Genomic DNA, 20,753 nt, shown 5'->3' with positions numbered 1-20,753 from the left:
CACACCATTTTGTTGAGGGGTGTACGATGCTGTTAGAAATCGCCTTATGCCTTTCTCCTCGTAATACTCCATGAAAGCCATCGAAGTATTCTCGCCACCTCTATCGGACCGTACAACTTTGATGTGTCTACCAGTTGCCTTCTCCACCATCACTTTGAACTTTTTGAACACCTCGAATGCCTCGGATTTTTCTTTCAAAATTTAAGCCCAAGTTTTTCGTGAGTAATCATCGATAAGGAAATAAAATGCCTCTTTCTGCTGAAAGACTCGGGGGTAATTGGTCCACATGTATCTGTATGAATCAACTCAAGAGGTTGTTTAGCCCAAAATTCAGCCTTCTTTTGAATGGAGGTTCTCGCATGCTTGCTGAGCATGCATTCTTCACAAAATTTTCCTTCAAGTCCATGTTGGGTAGCCCATGCACCATATTCTTCTTCGCTAACTCTTTTAGGCCGCCATGATATAGGTGACCAAAGCGGAGATGCCACAGTGATGCTTTGTCTTCTACGTCGACTCACAAACAATTTTCTCATATGCTTCTTAAATTCAGTTTCTACATCCGATTTCTTCCTATCTCGACTCGAGCAACCAAACACCCTTGCTTATCCTTCAGGTGTAGCAGGCGGTTCTTTAAGAATATCGAGTAGCCTTTCTCTATGAGTTGCCCCATACTCAGTATGTTGGTCTTGAGGTGTGGTACGTAATAAACATCTTTCGTTGACCCCATTACACCATCCTTTTGTAAGAAATGTATCATACCTCTACCTTTGACCTCCACCTTTGATGTTAGATAAATCCCTAGGTTGAAAATCATTCCTATTTTTTTGGTTATATTTTTTAGTTAACCACGTAATTAAAGTTATTTCTCTCTCCCTTTGTTTTCAGTTATTTTCTTCCTTGAATAAGTTTTCCTTACGGCTGTTTTTTACTTCGTCGACGTTTTCCTCTCAATTGCCAGAAGTCAACATTTGAAGCATCTCCAAATGACACACGACCATCTTTAATCTTTTGCATCTCTTTGAATAGGTACTCGTGACCGTACATATGGTTGCTTGCCCCTGAGTCGAGGTACCACAAAATGTCATTGTTGATATTGTCTTCATTTTGAGCCATCAAGAGAAGACCTTCATTTGTTACGTCTTCCAAGGCTAGGTTGGTTGCTCCTTCCACCTTTTTCCGGCTCAACAATCTTTTGCAACATGCCCCACTCTGCCACAATTGTAACATTTGTTAGAGTTACAATCATTTGTATAGTGACCATATTTTTTACATTTATAGCACTGAATGTTGGAATAGGTTGATCAGCCGCCTCTTCCTTGACTGTGTCATCTTCCACGACAATTTGCTTGGCTCAACTGTCTCTTCTCCTAGTAATGTCCTTCATTACTGCTACCTTGACCACCTCGACCATTTTCGCGACTTCCATGACCTCTACCTTGAAAATTTTGAGAGTAGAGTACCTTTTCATATTTGATTGATGCCTTGGTTTGAAGTGCTTGATCGAGTATTTCCTCCTTCTTCTTCTTACGTTGCTCGTGTGCCTCGAGAGAACCGACGAGCTCATCGACCGTGAACGTCGCGATCCTTTGACTCTTCTATCGCACATACAACATTCTCGAAGTTGTTGGTTAATGACCTCAGGATCTTCTCCACAATCCGCGTCTTGAGTAACATTTCTTCATTTCGATTTAGTTGATTTGTCACGGTCTATATGTGTGTAATGTAGTCAGATACATTTTCTGACTCCTTCATCTTCATGCTCTCCAACTCGCCACGCAAAGTTTGGTGACGCACTTGCTTGACTCGGTCGGTTCTTTTCAACACCTTTTCTAAAGTGTCCCACGCTTCTTTTGAAGTAGTTGCCTTGGCAATCTTCTCAAAGCCCGACTCATCTATAGCTCGGAACAGCATGTATAATGCTGTCTTATCCTTTGATCGTAATTCTTTTAACGCCTTGTTTTGCGTTGCCATATAACTCGTGGTATCTTTCGGTTCTTCGAAACCTTCTTCGACCACCTCCCATGCGTCTTAAGAACCGAGAAGAACTTTCATTTGGATGCTTCAATTCTCGTAGTTCGTCTTTGTTAATCGCGGTAGCGACAGTTGACCCATCATATTCGCCATCGGCTCTGACACCAATTTGTAGAAATAAAAGCTCACTCTAATACCAATTTCTTAAAATAAGACTCACTGTGAGGTAAATCTCACACACACTAACGATAGAATGCTCCGACTGTGTGAAAATACTACTTGCGTATTTGTGAAGGAGATGTCGAGAGAGGAGAGAAAAGGAGACTAAGAATTGTGTGAAAATACTACTCGCATATTTGTGAAGGAGATGTCGAGAGAGGAGAGACAAGGAGACAAAGAACACTCATCTTATAAAAAAACCTTTTCTATTGGTCTGTATTTCTTCCTTCTCTCTCTTGCTCTCTTCTGCTCTAACTTGACAGAGTACTAGTTATTTATAACTTTTCTAGCACTAATAATAGGGATGAAAGACACCACTTACTTTTCAAATTAACCTGTCCTAACAAATTATCTCAAATTAACCTTTGCCATTTTAAGTTTATTTCAACGTTATTAACCTATGCTTAAAGACAAATTGGATGTTGTTACTGACCTACACTCTCCTACACTCTCCAACTTGAGGGAGAGTATTAGAATATATTTTATATAGCTGTAATCACGATTTTTCTTTATTTTTAGGATCTGGTTAATAGTATATTTTATAAAATCTTATTTTCGAGAATTTGGATAGTATAATATTTTCTTTATTTTTATGATTTAGTTTGTAGTTTGTATTCTATTTAAATGTTGTGAACATTAATGAAAATTGGACTTTCAATCCCACTTTTGGACTTTTTGATCCCACTTCTATTTCTCATTGTTAACATGGTATTAGAGCAACGAGTAACATCATGTTGATTTAATCTAAGTTTATAGGAGTAACATCATGTTGATTTAATCTAAGTTTATAGGATTGAAAAAACTCATCATGAGTATAGATAAGTGTTCATATTCATCACTTGTAACAACCATACACTCAAACTTTCTTGATATACTATGGAGAAATTTTAAAACATTTTGATTACCAATTTTTTCCTTCCCCATTTGATCTCAAGTTGTTGCTATAGCACTAATATATATATATATATTTTTTGACATTTAATTTCTTTGATTTCTTTGATCATCTCGATGGAGTAAAATTCAAACATGAAAAAAGTTGTAGTCTTACAATATTTACCATATTCTCTTCTTGATAGGTGAATTAATGGAAAAATTAATGAAATAATCAAAATAAAATCAAATGTAAATCTAAAGAGTAATTTTTAGACTTGAAAATTGAATAACATTAACTTACCTCGCAATTTCATAGACCAAATTTATACTTTGACACATTAGAAATGGAGTAGTCAAACATTCTATACTTGGAATACTATGAAACCCACAAAATATAAGAACCTCTCTAAATTTGGTGGTCTTTTCTCAATATAGTTTTTCCATAAAACTATATATAGGGCTTCACATTCTTAGAAAGATTCAAGCACTCACACCTTTGCTATTACTACTCTTCATCCTTTTTGAAACGAGCTTGTAACCTTACAACTTGAAGACACTCCACAATGGCCATGGGCAAAGGTTTCAATCTCTTTCACGCCCTTTTCTTAGTTATTGCTTTGCAATGTTGTGTGAAAGTGGGTGCCACTTTTGGCGATGTCACCGGTGATGTGAATCTCGATCATCAATTTTCATTTCATGCTCTTGGATCACATGAAAAACAAGCCCCAACCATTGCACCAATTGGAAGTAGTACAGAAGTCCTAGTGGATGCACCAGTTGGAAGCATTGCTCAAACTCCGGAGGCTCTAACCCCGGAGGGTAAATCGGTTGGAAGCATTGCTCTTACCCCGGAGGGAGTTGGAACTATTGCTCAAACCCCAACCATTACACCAATTGGAAGTAGCACGCAAGCGTGAGAGTAGCATTGCCGGGCATGGAGGTTTTTTTTTTTTTTTTGGCTAATTACTAAGTAAAATTTATGCCAAACTGAATCATTATTGTGTAGACAAATTCATTATTTCTATATATTTTTTCATAAATGGAATGATTTTCCTACATTTTTTTTTTTTTTTTTGCTCATATTTAATTTTCTATTCTATCATTAAAAATTATATACATGTTACTTGACTTACTACAATAGAAACCAAAATGAGGTAGATTATTCGAGGATTGAAGTCAACCAAAATGAATTGAAGTCAACCATAAATATTGGTAGTACTAAAGTCTAAAAAATTAACCACTAAAATACCAATTCTAATGGAAAGATGAAAAATGACATTGAGGTAAGTTGTTTCATTAATGACAATAGTTTTTAGGACCAAAGGTTTTGGGTATTGATTAGTACATTTACGAATTTGTGAGTTCAAAAGAATATAATATTAAAAGATAGTTAGAATATAATATTAAAAGATAGTTTGTTTGACTCCCGATTGAAAGGTTATGTGTTTAATTCACATCTGATTCAAATAGGATTGGTCATTGTTTAATTTAGTAGGTAACTTTAATTAAGCAAAGGAGAAAAAATCAAAGGTAAAAGTTTCTTGTTGCAACGAAAAGACGTCCAAAAATGACAGAAGAAAGAAAAAGATGGTGTAAAGGATAAGAAAACAATTAAAGCAAATTGAGTAGGGAAGTTTTAGGAGTGTTCTTATACACTTATAAACCTTTCCATATATCTGTGTGCTTTGGTTGTCCATTTGTGATCGAGATTTAGTTGGTTGAATAAATCAAAAGATGTTTGCAGTTTTGGTATGTACTTTCTACGTTGTTCGCCGTTTAATTAAGCAAAAGATGTTTGTAGTTTTCGACCGTAGAGATAGTTAGACGGGCTCTGTTGTATGAATGGAAGAACACGTAGAGGGCTTAGACAATGTCTAAAAAGCGACCATTCAGATGGTCTTAGAAATGTCCGAGAATTTGAGAGTAGCCCTTAGCCCTTGGAATTGTCAGGGCTAAAGTGGCGGATCTAAGCGTTGAATTAAACCTCACCATAAGAATGGAGAGGAACCAAACCCCAAATAAGTATGTAGTATAATTTAATAAGATAAAGATCCGAGAGCCCAAGGCCTTTTGTGGAGTTTGTGATGCTAAGGATTTAGAGAAACTTATTTTCAACCTCGAACAATACTTTCGAGCCACAAATATCGTGGCAGAAGAAGCGAAGGTTATATTGGCAACAATGCATCTAGCTGATGATGCAAAGTTGTAGTGGAGTGCCAAGTATACGAACATTCAAGATGGTCGATGTACTGTGGACACTTGGAAGAGGTTAAAAGCAGTACTCCTCTCTTAGTTCTTTCTAGAGAATGTCGAGATAATCGCAATATCTAAGAACAAATCAAAAGTCTAGAATAGTTTTTCGAACGCCCGGAGCATTTCTTATAAACAAACTCAAGTGAAATTCAAACTCCAAACTACCGTCTTTAACTTATAAGAAAAAATCATGTATTTAATTTCTTGTGGGGCTCGATTGTTACAATGTCAAGCTTAACCTTTTAGGGTTATTCCCTACCTGTATTGCTTGAGAAAAGCTGGGTACGGCTACTTACATATTCTTTCATGTCCAGGAGTCGAGTTTAAATTCTGTTTAAATTCTTAAAATGCTTAAAATTTCTCATATATTCGTGTGAAGATCCCTTTAATGAACTATGATTTCACCATTCAATAGAAAGGACAACCAAGTCATTGTCTTCTACCTATACAATGGAGAACAATGGAGAACACGTATGCAACTCTTACTCTGATAGCTTAAAACTTGATTTTGTGAGCTCGATTAAGTAGCTGTCTCTAGATAGTTCCTTATAAATATTTGTAAAGAATTTGATTTCATCTGATGAGAGTATGTAAGAGGAAGAATTTCTTGATTTACAAAATGAGCATTAGATCCTATTGAAATGTATTCTATATATTAGGATTTTTCCTTATTTTTAGGATTAAATTAAAAGTATATTTGATATATTTTATCTTACTTTAAGGATTTGGATAGTAGAATATTTTCTCTTGTTTTTAGAATTTAGTTGGTAGTTTGTATTCAAATTGGACTTTCTATCTCACTTATGACTTTGGATTCCACTCTTATTTCTCATTCTTAACGTGGTATCAATCAGAGCTTCTCATTCTTAACATTGTATGAAAGCAAAGAAGAACAGAAGAAAAGTGATAAAGATTAGAATCTTAACATTATAGTAAGAAGGAGAAGAAGAAGAACAGAAGAAAAGTGATAGAGATTAGAACCGAAGACGATAGATGAATTGGGATCACCTTCCACAAATATATAATCATTTTAACCTCACATCTAAAAAGTTTTAATTTCTGATCTCTATAGCCATTGTTACTGATTGAGCACAATCAATATCTCTATAGCCATTGTCCTTGGTTGAGCACAATCAATATTTGGTCACCCTCCTAATCTCAACCTGAATAACATTTATGCATGGACCAAGAAGTGATCGAGTAGGATATTCACTTTGTTCAATCAAATTAAATGAGACAAATTACCAATCCTGGAGTAAATCATTGCAGTCTATTGCTGGATTTTGTATCTTCTTGATAAATTTAACTATTTCTTGGAATTCTAAAAAGCAAACCGATGTGTTAAGATCATCTGGATTTTGCATCTTAAGAGTAACAATTATTGTAAATGGGATTTTGCAAAAAGGGAAGATTCTTTTTGGTACAGGTAGTAATAAGGATTGGAGTGGTGGCAACAAAATGAGTTATGGACTTGGAGATTGTGACAAGGTCGAGATTGTAAATTGTCATAAGTTTTTTTTATATTTAATTTAGTTATTAATTCTCATCCATTTATAACATTGATTAAATAAGAGTATTATTAATTTGGTTATAAATCTTGCAACCATTTTAATATTAATCCTTATTTAATTTCATAACTTTTGATGATTCAAACAATTGTCCCTATTAGGATTGTCTAGGAGGTTGTTGATATAGGAATTTGATATCAGAATTCATTTCTTAAGTGACATTTTGGTGAGAGTCTTTTGTAGTGTAAGAGTGAGGTATTCACTTGTAACACTTTGATTATTAGTGATTGTTTGCTACACGTGGATGTAGGAAAATTTCTTCTCTCCGAACCATGTAAATATCTTGGTGTCTCTTTGTGAATTCCGTTCATTGTGGTTATGAGTACATTCGTTCCGTTTTCGCTACAATAATCGGTATCATATTTTTGTGGTTGTAGGCATTTGACGCACAACCAGTGGTATCAGAGCCTGATTGTGGTATTTGGGGTATTGTGAAAGTTTTGACCTCATCGACTACTAGACGTGCTTACAATCGTGCTTATTTTTCTTGAAAATCAATTTTCAAGAATTGTGTTTTTCTACCTTCATCCAGATTACTTATTACAAATGGCAGAGCCATCTGGAATTAAATCACGACGTGGATCAAGAATTTTAAGTTATAACCTCGAAGTAGAGAAATTTGATGGAACCAATAATTTTAGTGTTTGGCAAGGCGAAGTTAGCAATTTGTTGGTCATGCAAGATCTTGATGCTTCTCTCTAAGAGGAGATGCGTGAAGACATGACAGATGCCGAATGAAAGAAATTAAGTCGACAAGCTTGTGGAATTATTCGATCTTGTCTGGGTAAGGATCATAAATATTCATTTATGATGGTGACCATGGTGAAAGAACTATGGGACAAGCTTAAGGCGAACTATGGGACAAGCTTGAGGCGAACTATATGCAGAAGAGTGTGGAAAATAGACTCTATGTGAAGAAGAAACTCTTCTGTTTTGATTATAAGAAAGGTATCCCAATGGCTGAGCATTTGGATGATTTTAACAAAATCATCACTGATTTGCTCAATCTTGATGTTATAATTAATGAGGAAGACAGACATTATTACTATTGAATTCTTTGCCAGAATCCTACGAGTTTTTAGTAACCACCCTACTACATGGAATCATTGATCTTGAATTTGAAGATGTTTCAAATGCCTTGATGAATAATGAGGTGCGAAAGAAGGAAAAGGAGGCATATCAAGATTCTAGCTCAAATGTTCTCACTGCTCGTAGAAGGACTTCTACTTGGAAAAAGAACGAATGTGGAAAGTCCCAATTAAAGTCGAGAGGTAGATCTAAAAATTGGAAAAAGCTTGATAAAAATGAGTGTGCATATTGTTGACAGAAAGGCCATTGAAAAATTGCCCGATCTAAGGGGTCGAAGTCCAATGTGGTTAGAGATGATGACACTGATACAAATAATGCCTTGACGATTTCCTTATTAGTCAGCCAAATCAGTGAATGGATTCTTGATTCTGGATGCTCCTATCATATGTGTCCCAATAGATAGATGTTCTTATTCTTTAAAGAGTTCAATGGGGGAGTTGTCTATATGGCAATGATAGCACTTACAATATGACGGGAATCGGCTCAGTACAAATCAAGATGTTTGATGGGATATACGAAAACTCAATGATGTGAGGTATGTCCCTGATTTGAAGAAAAATTTGATTTTCCTTGGCATTTGGGATGCGAGTGTTTATCGTATCATTTTGAAAGGAGGGAATTTGAAAGTAGCTCGTGGAGCTTTGGTGGTAATTAAAGGGACTAGAAGAGGTAGCATATACTACCTCAACGGAACCACAATAATTGGGCATGCTGCTGTGGCAAGTTTAAAAGAACAAGACATCAAAATTATGGCACATGCGACTCAGGCATGCTGGTGAGAAGGCGCTCCAGACATTGGTGAACCAAGGAGTCCTTAAGGGTGCCACAACTGGTAAAATTGATTTATGTGAACATTGTGTATTTGGTAAACAAAAAAATGTGAAGTTTGGTAATGCTATACACCAACAAAGGGCATCTTGAATTATGTTCATACTGATGTATGGGGTCCCACGAAGAATGTCACATTGGGAGGAAAGAGGTGGTTTCTCACCTTTATTGATGACTACTCGAGGAGAGTTTGGATGTATCCACTGAGGCACAAAAATGAGGTTCTCCAAATTTTCCAAGAGTGGAAGAAAATGGTAGCAAATCAGACGGACAGGAAAATAAAAAAGCTGAGATCAGAAAACAGTGGAAAATATACTTATGATCCATTCCTTAAAGTATGCTGAGATAAAGGGATCGTTCGACACTTCACCGTTCCTGGTAAACCACAACAAAATGGAGTTGCTGAGAGAATAAACCAGACATTGATAGAGAAAGTTCGATGCATATTGTCTCAAGCAGGATTGAGTAAGACATTTTGGGCTGAGGCTCTCACTTATGCAGTTCACTTGGTGAATTGTTTACCTATTTTTTGAAATGGTTGAAAAACTCCGCTTGAGGTATGGTCAGGTACTCCTGTTAGTGATTATGATAAATTGCATGTGTGTGGTTGTCCTGCTTATTATCATGTGACAAACGCAAAGCTAGATCCTAGAGCAAAAAAAGCCAAGCTTATGGGCTTTAGCAAAGGCGTGAAGGGCTATAGGTTATGGTGTCCAGAAAAGTAAGATTGTTAATAGTCGAGATGTGACAATTGATGAGTCTTGGAATGTTTTTGCATAAAATTGAAAATAATGACAAGGGATCGAAGCAGGTGGAGAAGGTGGTGTTCTCTCCTGATATGGTTACTTCTACTAAAGAACCTATTGAGCAGGTAGATAATATCTCTAATGTCTTAGAACAGGTGGAGCAAAGCCTTGTAAATGAAAGAGTGAAGGAACCTGAGTTCATTGCCAGCAAAGCCTTATAAATGAAAGAGTGAAGGAACCTGAGTTCATCGCCAGGAATAGACCATGAAGGAAAATTCGAAAACCTGCTGGTTTGATGATACAATAGCATATGCTTTCCCTATGATTGATGGTGTTCCCAACCACTGCAAAGATGCTATTTAGAGCCCAGATAGATTATGGCAAGAGGCTATGAATCAAGAGATAGAATCATTGCAAATAAATCAAACTTCCCATTTGGTACAACTTTTTAGTATAGGTAGTAATAAGGCTTGAAGTGGTGGTAACAAAATGGACTTGAGATCTTATCACAAGATGGAGATGGTAGTAAATTGTATAAGTTTTTATTTATTTAATTTAGTTATTTACTCTCATCAATTTATAACGGTTGATTAAATAAGAATATTATTATTTTGGTTATTAATCTTGTAACCATTTAAATATTAATCCTTATTTAATTTCATAAAGTTTTGATGATTCACACTGTCCCTATATAATGGGCTTGTATAGGAGGTTGTTGATATCGGTGTTCATTTCTTGAGTGACATTGTGGTAAGAGTCTTTTGTAGTGTAAGAGTGAGGTATTCACTTGTAACGCTTTATTATTAGTGATTGTTTGCTACCCATGGATGTAGGGAAATTTCTTCTCTCCGAACTACGTAAATATCTTGGTGTCTCTTTGTGTAATTCCATTCGTTGTGGTTGTGAGTACATTCGTTCCATTTTCGCTACAACAATCGATATCATATTTTTGTGGTTGTAGCATTTGGCGCACAACAACAATAATTTGTTAGAAGTCTGAAAAGCAAACCAGTGTTTCAAGTTTTGCATTTCATGTAAAATTCATTTATTTATTGGAATTCTAAAAAGAAAATTGGAATTCTAAAGAGCAAACTAGTGTCAAATCTACTTGTTTAGAGTTTACTCAAGAGAGACAACAATTTGATTTTTTGAAAAACAAGTTGGGTGTTATTGACCAACACTCTCCAACTCTCTACAACTTGAGACACTCCCCAACTTGAGGGGGAGTAAAGACAAGTTGGGTGTTATTAACCTACACGGAAATACAAGTTGGGTGTTATTAACATACACGCAAAGACAAGTTGGGTATTATTAACCTACACTTAAAAGACAAGTTGGGTATTATTAACGTACAGTCTAGATGTGTGTTATTGACCTACACTCTAGATAGGTGTTATTGACCCACCCTCTAGAACTCGGAGGGAGAGTATTGGAATATATTTTATATACTCCTTAATTAGTTAGGGTTTTTCCTAATTTTCAAAATTTTGTTAATAGTATATCACGTTTATTTTATCTTATTTTCAGGATTTAGATAATACAGTATTTTCTCTAATTGTTAGGATTTAGTTCGGGGTTCTGTTTCTCATTTTTAATGTGGTATTAGATCTTTTCATGGTATTAGAGCCTCTCATTCTTAACACATCCACTAGAAGTAACATCATGTTGATTTAATCTAAGCTAATTCATCATGCTATAAGTGTAGATAAGTGTTGGTATTCATCACTTGCAACCATACACTCAAACATTCTTGATATACTATTGAGAAATTTTTAAACTTTTTGATTACCAATTTCTTCCCCATTTGATCTCAAGTTGTTGCTATAGCACCAAAAAAATATATATATATTTCTTAGATATTTAGTAATAAATTATAGTTTACCATATATTATATTTGATATTTTATTATAAGGCAAATATCTAATAAGTATCTTTACATTTGTTGTTATTTCCATTTATTACTATTTTCATATCTTTGTAATTTATTTGATTATAAATAAGATAACTTTCACACCATTTAGGTACGGTGGATTAATCAAACATTCACATGGTATCAGAGCCATTTTGGTTTAGCAACCCGTATCCTTTCTTTTCAATGGCTTTTGAAATCCTCTACTGTTTTTCTCCACTACCACTGCTGGCTTTGACGCCGCAGGGGCAGTCGCCATGGCTGCCACATGCAGAGCCGATTGATTACTCTTCGGCTCCACCCTTTTGACTTCCAAATAATCCTTCGTCATACTCTATACATACAACCTCACCTTTTCCAAACATAGTCACTTTCATTTTCTTCCCAATTTTCTCTTCATCATTCATCCTTCATCTCTTCATCCTCATCTTAGGATCTTCATCAGCGTTCTATTCGGAAATATACAGAATCTCGATATGCCCATCGACCCTATGCAGAGATTTACCTTTGGAATCTGGGCGCCGCACTGGCCTCTTCGCCAACCAAGTTGCCGCCGCCCTTCTCGCCAAAATTGGCTCCTTCGCCCAATGTGGTGACTCTTCCAGCTGCCCTTCTTGCCAAATTTGGCTCCTTCGCCCAATGTAGCGACTCTTCCGGCTTCAACATTATCTTTGTCCCTTGCTCTAGGTTTCCCCTTCTACTTCTTGGGGTTAGACATATTCTCACCAGAGCCAAGGCAGCATCGTCGCTAAGCGACAATCCCTCTTCATGGGTTAGACATATTCTCGCCGAAGCCAAGGCAGCATCGCCGTTGAGCGGCGATCCCTCTGCAATTTTCGATGGCCAAGAAAGTGTTTCTCTACGCCTCCTCTGAACCAGGTTGTTGACATCTTCACAAAAAGTGTTTCTCAGCCTCTTTGAATTTTTCAGATCCAAGCTTCACATTCGTTCAAATCTGACGCTTAGCTTGCGGTGGGGTGTTAAGGATATTTAGTAATAAATCATAGTTTACCATATATATTATATTTAATATTTTATTATAAGGCAACTATTACCATAAGTATCTTTCCATTTATTGTTATTTCCATTTATTACTATTTTCATATCCTTATAATTTGTTTGATTATAAATAAGATAACGGGTGGATTAATCAAACATTCACACTTACATTTGATTTCTTTGATTTCTTTGATCATCTTGATGGAGTAAAATTCAAACATGAAAAGTTGTAGTCTTACAATATTTACCATATTCTCTTCTTGATAGGTGAATTAATGGAAAAATTAATGAAATAATCAAAAATAAAATCAAATGTAAATCTAAAGAGTAATTTGTTAGACTTGAAAATTAAATAACATTAACCATTAAAGTACCAATTCTAATGGAAAGATGAAAAACGATATGGAGGAAAATCTCAATATTTAGAATGAGCAATTATGAGCATGTCCACGTTTTGAGTTGTTGTATTAATGACAATACTTTTTAGGACCAAGGTTTTGGGTATTGATTAGAATTTGTGAGTTCAAAATAATATAATATTAAATGACTTACAAATTGTATCATTATTAGATTTGTGTTAGATTGATTTGTTAGACGAACACGACTCTCCACAATGGTATGATATTGTCCACTTTGAGTATAAGCTCTCATGGCTTTGCTTTGGGTTTCCCCAAAAGGCCTCATACCAATGGAGTTAGTATTCCTCACTTATAAACCCATGATCATTCCCTAAATTAGTCGATGTGGGACTTCCATCATCCAACACCTCCCCTCGAACAAAGTGCGCCTCCCCTTAATCGAGGCTCGACTCCTTTGGAGTCTTAGTCTTTCTTTAGGAGTTCTTTGTTCGATATTTGAGGATTTGAGGATTTATCAATCTATTGGCACGACTAAGTTTAGGGCATGGCTCTGATACCATGTTAGACGAACACGACTCTCCACAATGGTATGATATTGTCCACTTTGAGCATAAGCTCTCATGGCTTTGCTTTGGGTTTTCCCAAAAGACCTCATACCAATAGAGTTAGTATTCCTCACTTATAAACCCATGATCATTCCCTAAATTAGTCGACGTGGGACTTCCATCATCCAACATGATTCACATTAGATTTAAATAGGATTGGTCATTCAAATGGTTCTTTGTAATACTGTCACTTATTTCTTGGCCTACATTTTTCTTTTGTCCGTTTTCTACTTGAAATAAATTTTTCTTTTTTTTTTTTAACGGTTCGTTCTCTACTTGAAACTCAAAATAAATCTTTTTTTTTTTTTTTAACGATACCATATAGTCATATTATGCAACATGACAAATAAAAATGAATATAAATATGTAAAATGGTGAAAATATTTATTTAAATTCAATAGTTAAATTGATACGAACAAGTTCATGCCTAAACTTATATTTAAATTATTTGATAATATTATAAGAGAACACAAGTAAATTTTGCCTAAACTTATATTTAAATTATTTGATAATGTTACAAGAGAACACATGTAAATTTTTTTGACGTTATAGTTAACAATAAGTGTTTTAGATTTTTTTTAGTTCTAGTAAAAAGAAAATTATAGAAAATTATTCTTCATTTAAATACTTGAGCACTCTATTTGTCAAAATACTCTATTCTCTCTTTTATTTCATTCCTCATCACACTTTCTACCTTTGGATTTTGGTTGTTTGCTCTAAACTAATGGGATGGACTAGTTTTATGATCAATTAATAATGATCAATTACTTTGCATGCGTGAAGTTCCTGATAGAATGGGGCTTTTGAAATCTCGCATGAACGAGATTATCGCTAAAGCAGACAGGAACGATGAGATGGCAGGCCACCTTGAGTCAATGCCTATCCGCGAGTTAATGATTAGGGCTGAGGCACTAGAAGACAAGATCATAACTTCTGGTGGCTTCAAGCGTAGAAATAGCTAGACGAGCTCCGTTGTTAGAATGGAAGAACACGTAGAGGGCTTAGATAATGTCCAAAAAGCGATCATTCACATGGTCTTAGAAATGTCTCAGGATTTGAGAGTAGCCCTTGGAATTGTCAGGGCTAAAGTGGCGAGTCTAAGTGCTAGATTAAACCTCACCATAAGAGTGGAGGTGAACCAATCACCAAGTAGGTGTGTAGTACAATTTAATAAGATAGATCCAAGAGCCCAACCCCTTTTGTGGGGTTTGAGATGCCAAGGATCTACAGAACTTTATTTTCAACCTCAAACAATATTTTCGAGCCACAAGTATCGTGGTAGAAGAAGCGAAGGTTACATTGGCAACAATGCATCTAGCTGACGATGCAAAGTTGTGGTGGAGTGCCAAGTACACGAACATTCAAGATGGTTGAGATAGTGAGGACACTTGGAAGAGCTTAAAACCAAAACTCCGCTCTCAGTTCTTCCTAGAGAATGTCGAGATAATCTCAAAAAGGAAGTTAAGAGAGTTGAGGCATACTAGCAATATCTAAGAACAAATCAAAAGTCTAGAATAGTTTTTCCAATGCTCTTGAGCATTTCTTATAAACAAACTCCAGTGAAATTCGAACTCCAAACTACGGTCTCGAGCAAATTTTGACTTTCTCTCGAGAATCCTAAACCCTCCCTCTCTTCCTTTTCCTTTTTTTTTTCTCTCGATTGAATTGTGAGTAGGTGCTTAAGAGACCCCTAATTAGTAGGTGCTTATGAGACCCCTAAGTTGACTATGATAGATTTTCTAAAATTTTTACTATTTTCTTTTATATTTTTCTTTAACTTCATGAGCTTTTTTAATCATTCTTTTCTTCTACCTCATCTTGAAATTTGACATATAAGATTCTTAATAAAATGGAAGAAGTCTGACTTAAAAGAAAAAAATCGTGTATTTAGTTTCTTGTCGGGGCTCGATTGTTACTATGTGACTTAAAAGAAGAAGTCTGACTTAAAATGGATGGTGACTAATGAAGGGGAACGAAAGCCCCTTGATGAGGCCCTACAGTTGGAGGATACAACTAAGTGGGAGCAAGCCATGGATGATGGGATGTCTAGGCTTCAGAAATGCGTTACTCTTTCATCTGCTGAGGCTGAGTACGTGACATTAGCTTAAGCTGGAAAGGAGATGATACGAATGACAGACTATCTAGAAGAATTAGGCAAGAAGCAGCGCGAGAAGATTCTTCAGGTTGATAGTTAGAGTGTCATACAGTTGGCGAGGAACCCAATCTATCATTCAAAACACAGAAGGCGATACCATTTCACTCGGAGGTTAGTTGAAGATGGTGATGTGTTTGGAGAAGATAGAAGGTGCAAGGAATCCAACAAACATTTTGTGTTGATGTTGGAACATTAAGGTTGTGCAAAGCCTCAATTGGTATGGTACAGATTGACAATGGAATTCTTATTACTGTAGGTTTAAATCTTTTGAATCTATATTTAGTAAATTGAAACCATATATATATATATATATATGCCCTTGTCAGTGCTCTCAAAATGTTTCTCTTCTTCTCTGTTGTTGTACATGTCTGACATCAATAATAAAACCTTTAACCAATATTCCTCTTTGTATTTTCTCTCTTCTATTCTTTGTGCTCATCTTGATTGAGTGTGTGCATATAAAGTTGAGCGATCCTAACAATTAGTATCAGAACTAACAACTGGTATCGATCCTAACACCTTTACTATACTAAAACCCAAGTCCTGTCATCAAGGAAGCTTTAGAAATTGGTTTCAGGAAGTTCCAAACACTAAGAGATATCAGGTGAACAAACTACTTTAGGTGATCCTAGGTTCGTGTACTTTGTTCACCTAATTTGTTCACCTAATTTAGGTGGATTCAATATCCAAATGAGATTTTCACCCATTACAAGTAGACTTATTATTAAAATACTAAATTTAACTTTTAGATTATGAAAATTTGAACTTGTTAGGTTTCTATTCATATGTAGTAAGAAAGAAAAGTAAAACACATCTTAAACTATCTAAATTTCTTTACTTTCGAGATCTCGAGGATTCGTAGGTTAAATAATTACGTTGATTCCCACTAAAAATCGAACTTTCTATGACATAATGTCATTTGAGTAGTAGCTACAATAGATCGTGGGTTTATAGGCAAATTCATGAAGATCATCGAGGATGACTCGAGTACCCTTTCAGCTTGTGAGCATTATCTTTAATCATTACAATTAAACTCATAGGAGAAAGAGTAATTCAACTTGCTATTAAAGAGAAGTGTAGGTGATAATCAAAATATCAGCTATGGCAATAAGGAAGTACAAAATCATAAGTGAAAAGTTTCCATCAAAACCTATGGAGAAAAAATTAATCAAAAGATGATTGGGAGGATAGAATATTGGTTTAAAATATTGATTTTTTCATGGAGAGAAAATGAGTTTGTAATTTGCAACTACGTATTTAAAGAGGTGATGACACACTGAGAGATTTCGAGAAAACGATTGCATCGAGCCTTCGAAGTGCACTAACGAGGATGAAAACCTACAAATTACACTTAAACCTCAACTCCCTGCAAACCTAATCCCATCGAGATTTTCGAGAATGATAGGACTTCTTGATAATTGGACTTTCGTAATGATTGTACTTGATTCTATTAGAGTAGTGATAATCTTTTAACACGAAATATGTTAACTCGGAATAAAAAAAACAACAAAAAGAACAAGAAGAATCAAGATCCATAAAAGGAAATAAGCGTGTCGGGAAAATAAGTTAAAACGAATAGGGCTAAGATAAGAGTAGAAGGAAGATGGGAATAATCGACTCAATAAAGGAGTAGTAATTAATATAGTAACAAAATTAATACAATTCTTAGAGTACAAGGAATATAATTATAATTTTACGTACGCTAATAAAAACATTAAAAAAGAGAGTATGAAGAAAAGAAACCATCGTAAAGTAGTTGTGTTATAATACAAAGATATTGGGTACATGAGAAACTTTTTCTCGTTCAACGTCACCTTCACCGACTTCAAGCTGAGAACATCCGAGCACTCTCAAATGATTCAATTTGGTTAGATTTGACATGGCTTCTTTCGAGGACAAGTTTTTCAAATTTTTGCACAAACATAACTCTAATGTCTCCAAAGATGTAACGTTTCCCAACCATTCTGGCAGAGATTCCAGGCCATTAAAATTGTTAATATACAACGATCTTAAAGTAGTGAGGAACATAAGTTGTCGAGGAAGCTGTGTTAAATTAACGGTTCTTATTTCATGCAACTCAAGAACTTCAAGTGAATTGAAGGGTATGAATCGACTCCAATCATAATCATGCATTGGCCCTTCAACTACCAATGTTTTCAAGTTATGAATACCACCAAGCCCTTCAGGCAAGTTATGAAAGTTTTCGAGTCTTAATGATGATAAGTTTTGCATATTTTGCAAATTTGGTGGGGAAATATCATCGTGAAAGTCGCCTATGCACAAATCGACGAGTGAGCTACAGAATTCCAACCAGTTTGGTAGCTTTATCAAACTTGTACAGTTATATATGCATAGAGATTGAAGCTTTGGTGGACTTTGAAAGCTTGAAAACAATCTTGCATTAACCGTGTCAGCCTCCAACCTCTGACCATGAGTTGTAAAAATATTTGGAATATTCGTTAGTTTGAGACAAGAACAAATAGTTAAGCTTTCGAGATGAGGAAAAGCCGTAGAATTTGTCAAAGCAGCAACTTCTTCCCATTGCTCTAAATTGTCCATTTGCAAAATATCAAGTCTTTTCAATTTCGGAAATAAAGTTCTGCTATCGCAATAATTCCCATAAAATTGGCTTCCAATACTTTTTACAGCACTGAGCTCGTTAATTTTAAGAACCTCAAGTTTGGATAACTGTCCGAGCATCGGTAAAGTTTCACATTTTTTGCAGTAGTCTAGATTTAGCTCAACCAAGTTTTCAACAAAAATACAGTTGGGCAGAAGTTCACCAGCAAAATTATGAATTCTCAATGCTTGAACGTTTTCGTGTGGTTGAAGCCCTTTTAACACATTCAAATCATTGTCACCACAGTCTTCTCTTTCAACACTCCATTCAAAAAGTAGATCAGAAATATTTTCCTTTCGTACTAAATTTGCAGCCTTGGCCTCCTTTTTACTTTTGACTTGCTCGAGATGTAAAAGACTTAATTTACCTTTAAGGTCTTTTAAAGGTCCAAGCTCGTCAATCTTACGTCCTTCATCAAACCCAACTACAAAAATAGAAAGCGTTTGAAGTTGAGTCATTTGTAGGAAGCTTTACATCACATCCAAGCTTCAAAGTCTGCAAATTGTAAAGCAAAACGATAGATTTTGGGAGCTTATTTATTCCAGACTTTGAAATGTCAAGATACCTCAAATGCTTCAATTTACCGATTGTATCTGACAATTCAGTTATGTATCCATAATCAATAATTAAAACGTGCAAGTAGATGAAGTTGATGATCATATCCCGACTATCAAAGTGTACATTTTCACAACAATAAACTATTCTTCTTCTTTGACGGATCGAAAGAACTTCATCACCTTCTGATTTTCCATTCGTTACAAGGTGCCTTCTCAAATTTTGATCATTTGAAATAGCACATGCGACCTCGTGTATATGATCAGTATATAATTTTTCCTCTCTTATCCTTGAAAACATCTTGAAACAAGGAACGAGACAACAAAATATCAAAATGCATCACTCCAATATCCTCCATCGTTACATTGCTTCCATTGGGTAGTTGAATAAACCCTTGTGCTATCCACATCTGAACAAGTGCTTCCTTATAGAAAATAAAGTCGGGTGGAAAATTTGAACAATATGCAAAACATTGTTTCAATGAGGAAGATGGTAGCCGCTCCACGCTTAATTTGATTGTGGATTAAATAAGATCTTCCTTTGGTAATTCATCGTCATTCTTGCATGATTTCACCATTCCTCCCAACACTTTCACAACCAATGGTATAACACCAAATTTTTTAACAAGTTGTTCTCGAATCACATTAGGAATTATTGATAAATCAGTTCCGAATGCACATTTTTCAAATAAAGACCAACAATGATCGTCCGATAACTGTCTCAAATGATGTCTGTAATTTGTCTCCATAATTTCAGCAACTTTATCACTCCGAGTAGTCACAACTATAGCACTTCCAACATTTTCACTGATCTTTAGTAAACAGGCCTTCAACTCATTCCATAGAACGGGTTCCTCATTCCAAACATCATCGAGCACAAGAAAATACTTTTTGACACTCAACAGACTTTTGAGCTCCCGAAGTATGAGTTCCCTTTCATCTGAGCCACCAAATGTAGGATTCAAGGATACCACGATTGCTCTCAAAATTTTGTTGATTTTAAAATGATCAGACACACATACCCATATAGTTGTATCGAAATTCTTCCTTATCATATCATGATGGAAAATCTCCTTCACCAGAGTTGTTTTTCCTAATCCACCTGTACCAACGATGGGTAAAACAACCAGAGTTTCTTGATTCTTACGAGCGATCAGTTTATCCACTATATTTGATACTTGGTTAAGATCAGTTTCAGTTTCATTAAATGTTGTAGCAACACATCTGGGAGGACATTTTGTATAAACTAACTCATCCAACTTTTTAGTAACGGTTGTGATTTCATTTGTCATTTTAAGACGAAAAGCAAAGAAATTTTTGGAGAATGAAAAGAAATTGCGTACCATCAGATCTTTCCCGATTTCCACTTTGCGTCGAACATCTTCATAAGCGAGTTCATCGAGTAAAATATCGGCTTTGAGGACGATATCTTGAAGCTTCTTCACCCATAGCTTTAACGAGTCAAGGTCTACCTTCATTTTTTCAACATCCCTTAGGATGGCTTGCGCCATGAGTAAAGAGTCCTTCATTTTCGAGAGTTCGTCCTTGAATCCCCATGCCAACCCGACCTGCTCAGCCGCCAGCTTCACCGTCTTCTTCAACACTTCTTGTACAGCAAAGGTCCACAGGAATTCCGCCATGGTTTTCTTCTTGGATTCTCAAAGCTTGCAATTCGGCCCCAATCAGTTAGGATTTTATATTTGATATATTTTATTTTATCTTCTGAATTTGGTTACTAGAATATTTTTTTCTTATTTTTTTTTATTTAGTTTGTAATTTGTATTCTATTTAATCCGTGTGAATATCAATGAAAATTGAACTTTAGATCCCATTTGGTACTTTTGGTCTCATCTATGTTTCTCGAACATTCGATCCCCTTATTATCAAAAAATTTTATTTGATTTTTTTCCCCTTATCATCAAATATTTAAATTTAAGTTTGGTAACACTAAAAATTTAATAAATAAACCAACTAATTAAAAATGTTGATATAGCTCGAGACTGAT

At 35.4% G+C, this 20,753-nt stretch overlaps 1 protein-coding gene and 1 pseudogene across 1 annotated transcript; both read right to left on the bottom strand.

Annotated features, from left to right (window-relative positions):
- Positions 1 to 912: 912 nt before the first annotated feature.
- Positions 913 to 1,971, bottom strand: LOC147792452 (uncharacterized). The gene is made up of 3 exons (XM_087124488.1): positions 1,735 to 1,971; positions 1,461 to 1,595; positions 913 to 1,209 (listed from the first exon to the last, which is right to left on the bottom strand). Exons 1-3 carry the CDS (start codon positions 1,969 to 1,971, stop codon positions 913 to 915), a joined length of 669 nt encoding a protein of 222 aa, XP_086980614.1.
- Positions 1,972 to 17,180: 15,209 nt separating this feature from the next.
- On the bottom strand, positions 17,181 to 20,417 carry LOC147792451 (disease resistance protein RGA2-like; annotated as a pseudogene).
- Positions 20,418 to 20,753: the final 336 nt, after the last annotated feature.

The sequence above is a fragment of the Cucurbita pepo genome, chromosome 6 (assembly GCF_057944985.1).
Source record: "Cucurbita pepo subsp. pepo isolate OVF chromosome 6, ASM5794498v1, whole genome shotgun sequence".
Taxonomy (NCBI): Eukaryota; Viridiplantae; Streptophyta; class Magnoliopsida; order Cucurbitales; family Cucurbitaceae; genus Cucurbita; species Cucurbita pepo.
This window is presented reverse-complemented; position numbering and strand designations above follow the sequence as displayed.

Coding starts and splice junctions, on each gene's coding strand:
- LOC147792452 (XM_087124488.1), bottom strand. CDS start 1,971: ATGGCAACGCAAAACAAGGCGTTAAAAGAATTACGATCAAAGGATAAG. Junction 1,596..1,734: donor AGATGAAGGAGTCAGAAAAT/GTATCTGACTAC, acceptor TATGTGCGATAG/AAGAGTCAAAGGATCGCGAC. Junction 1,210..1,460: donor CATCAATCAAATATGAAAAG/GTACTCTACTCT, acceptor CAATTGTGGCAG/AGTGGGGCATGTTGCAAAAG.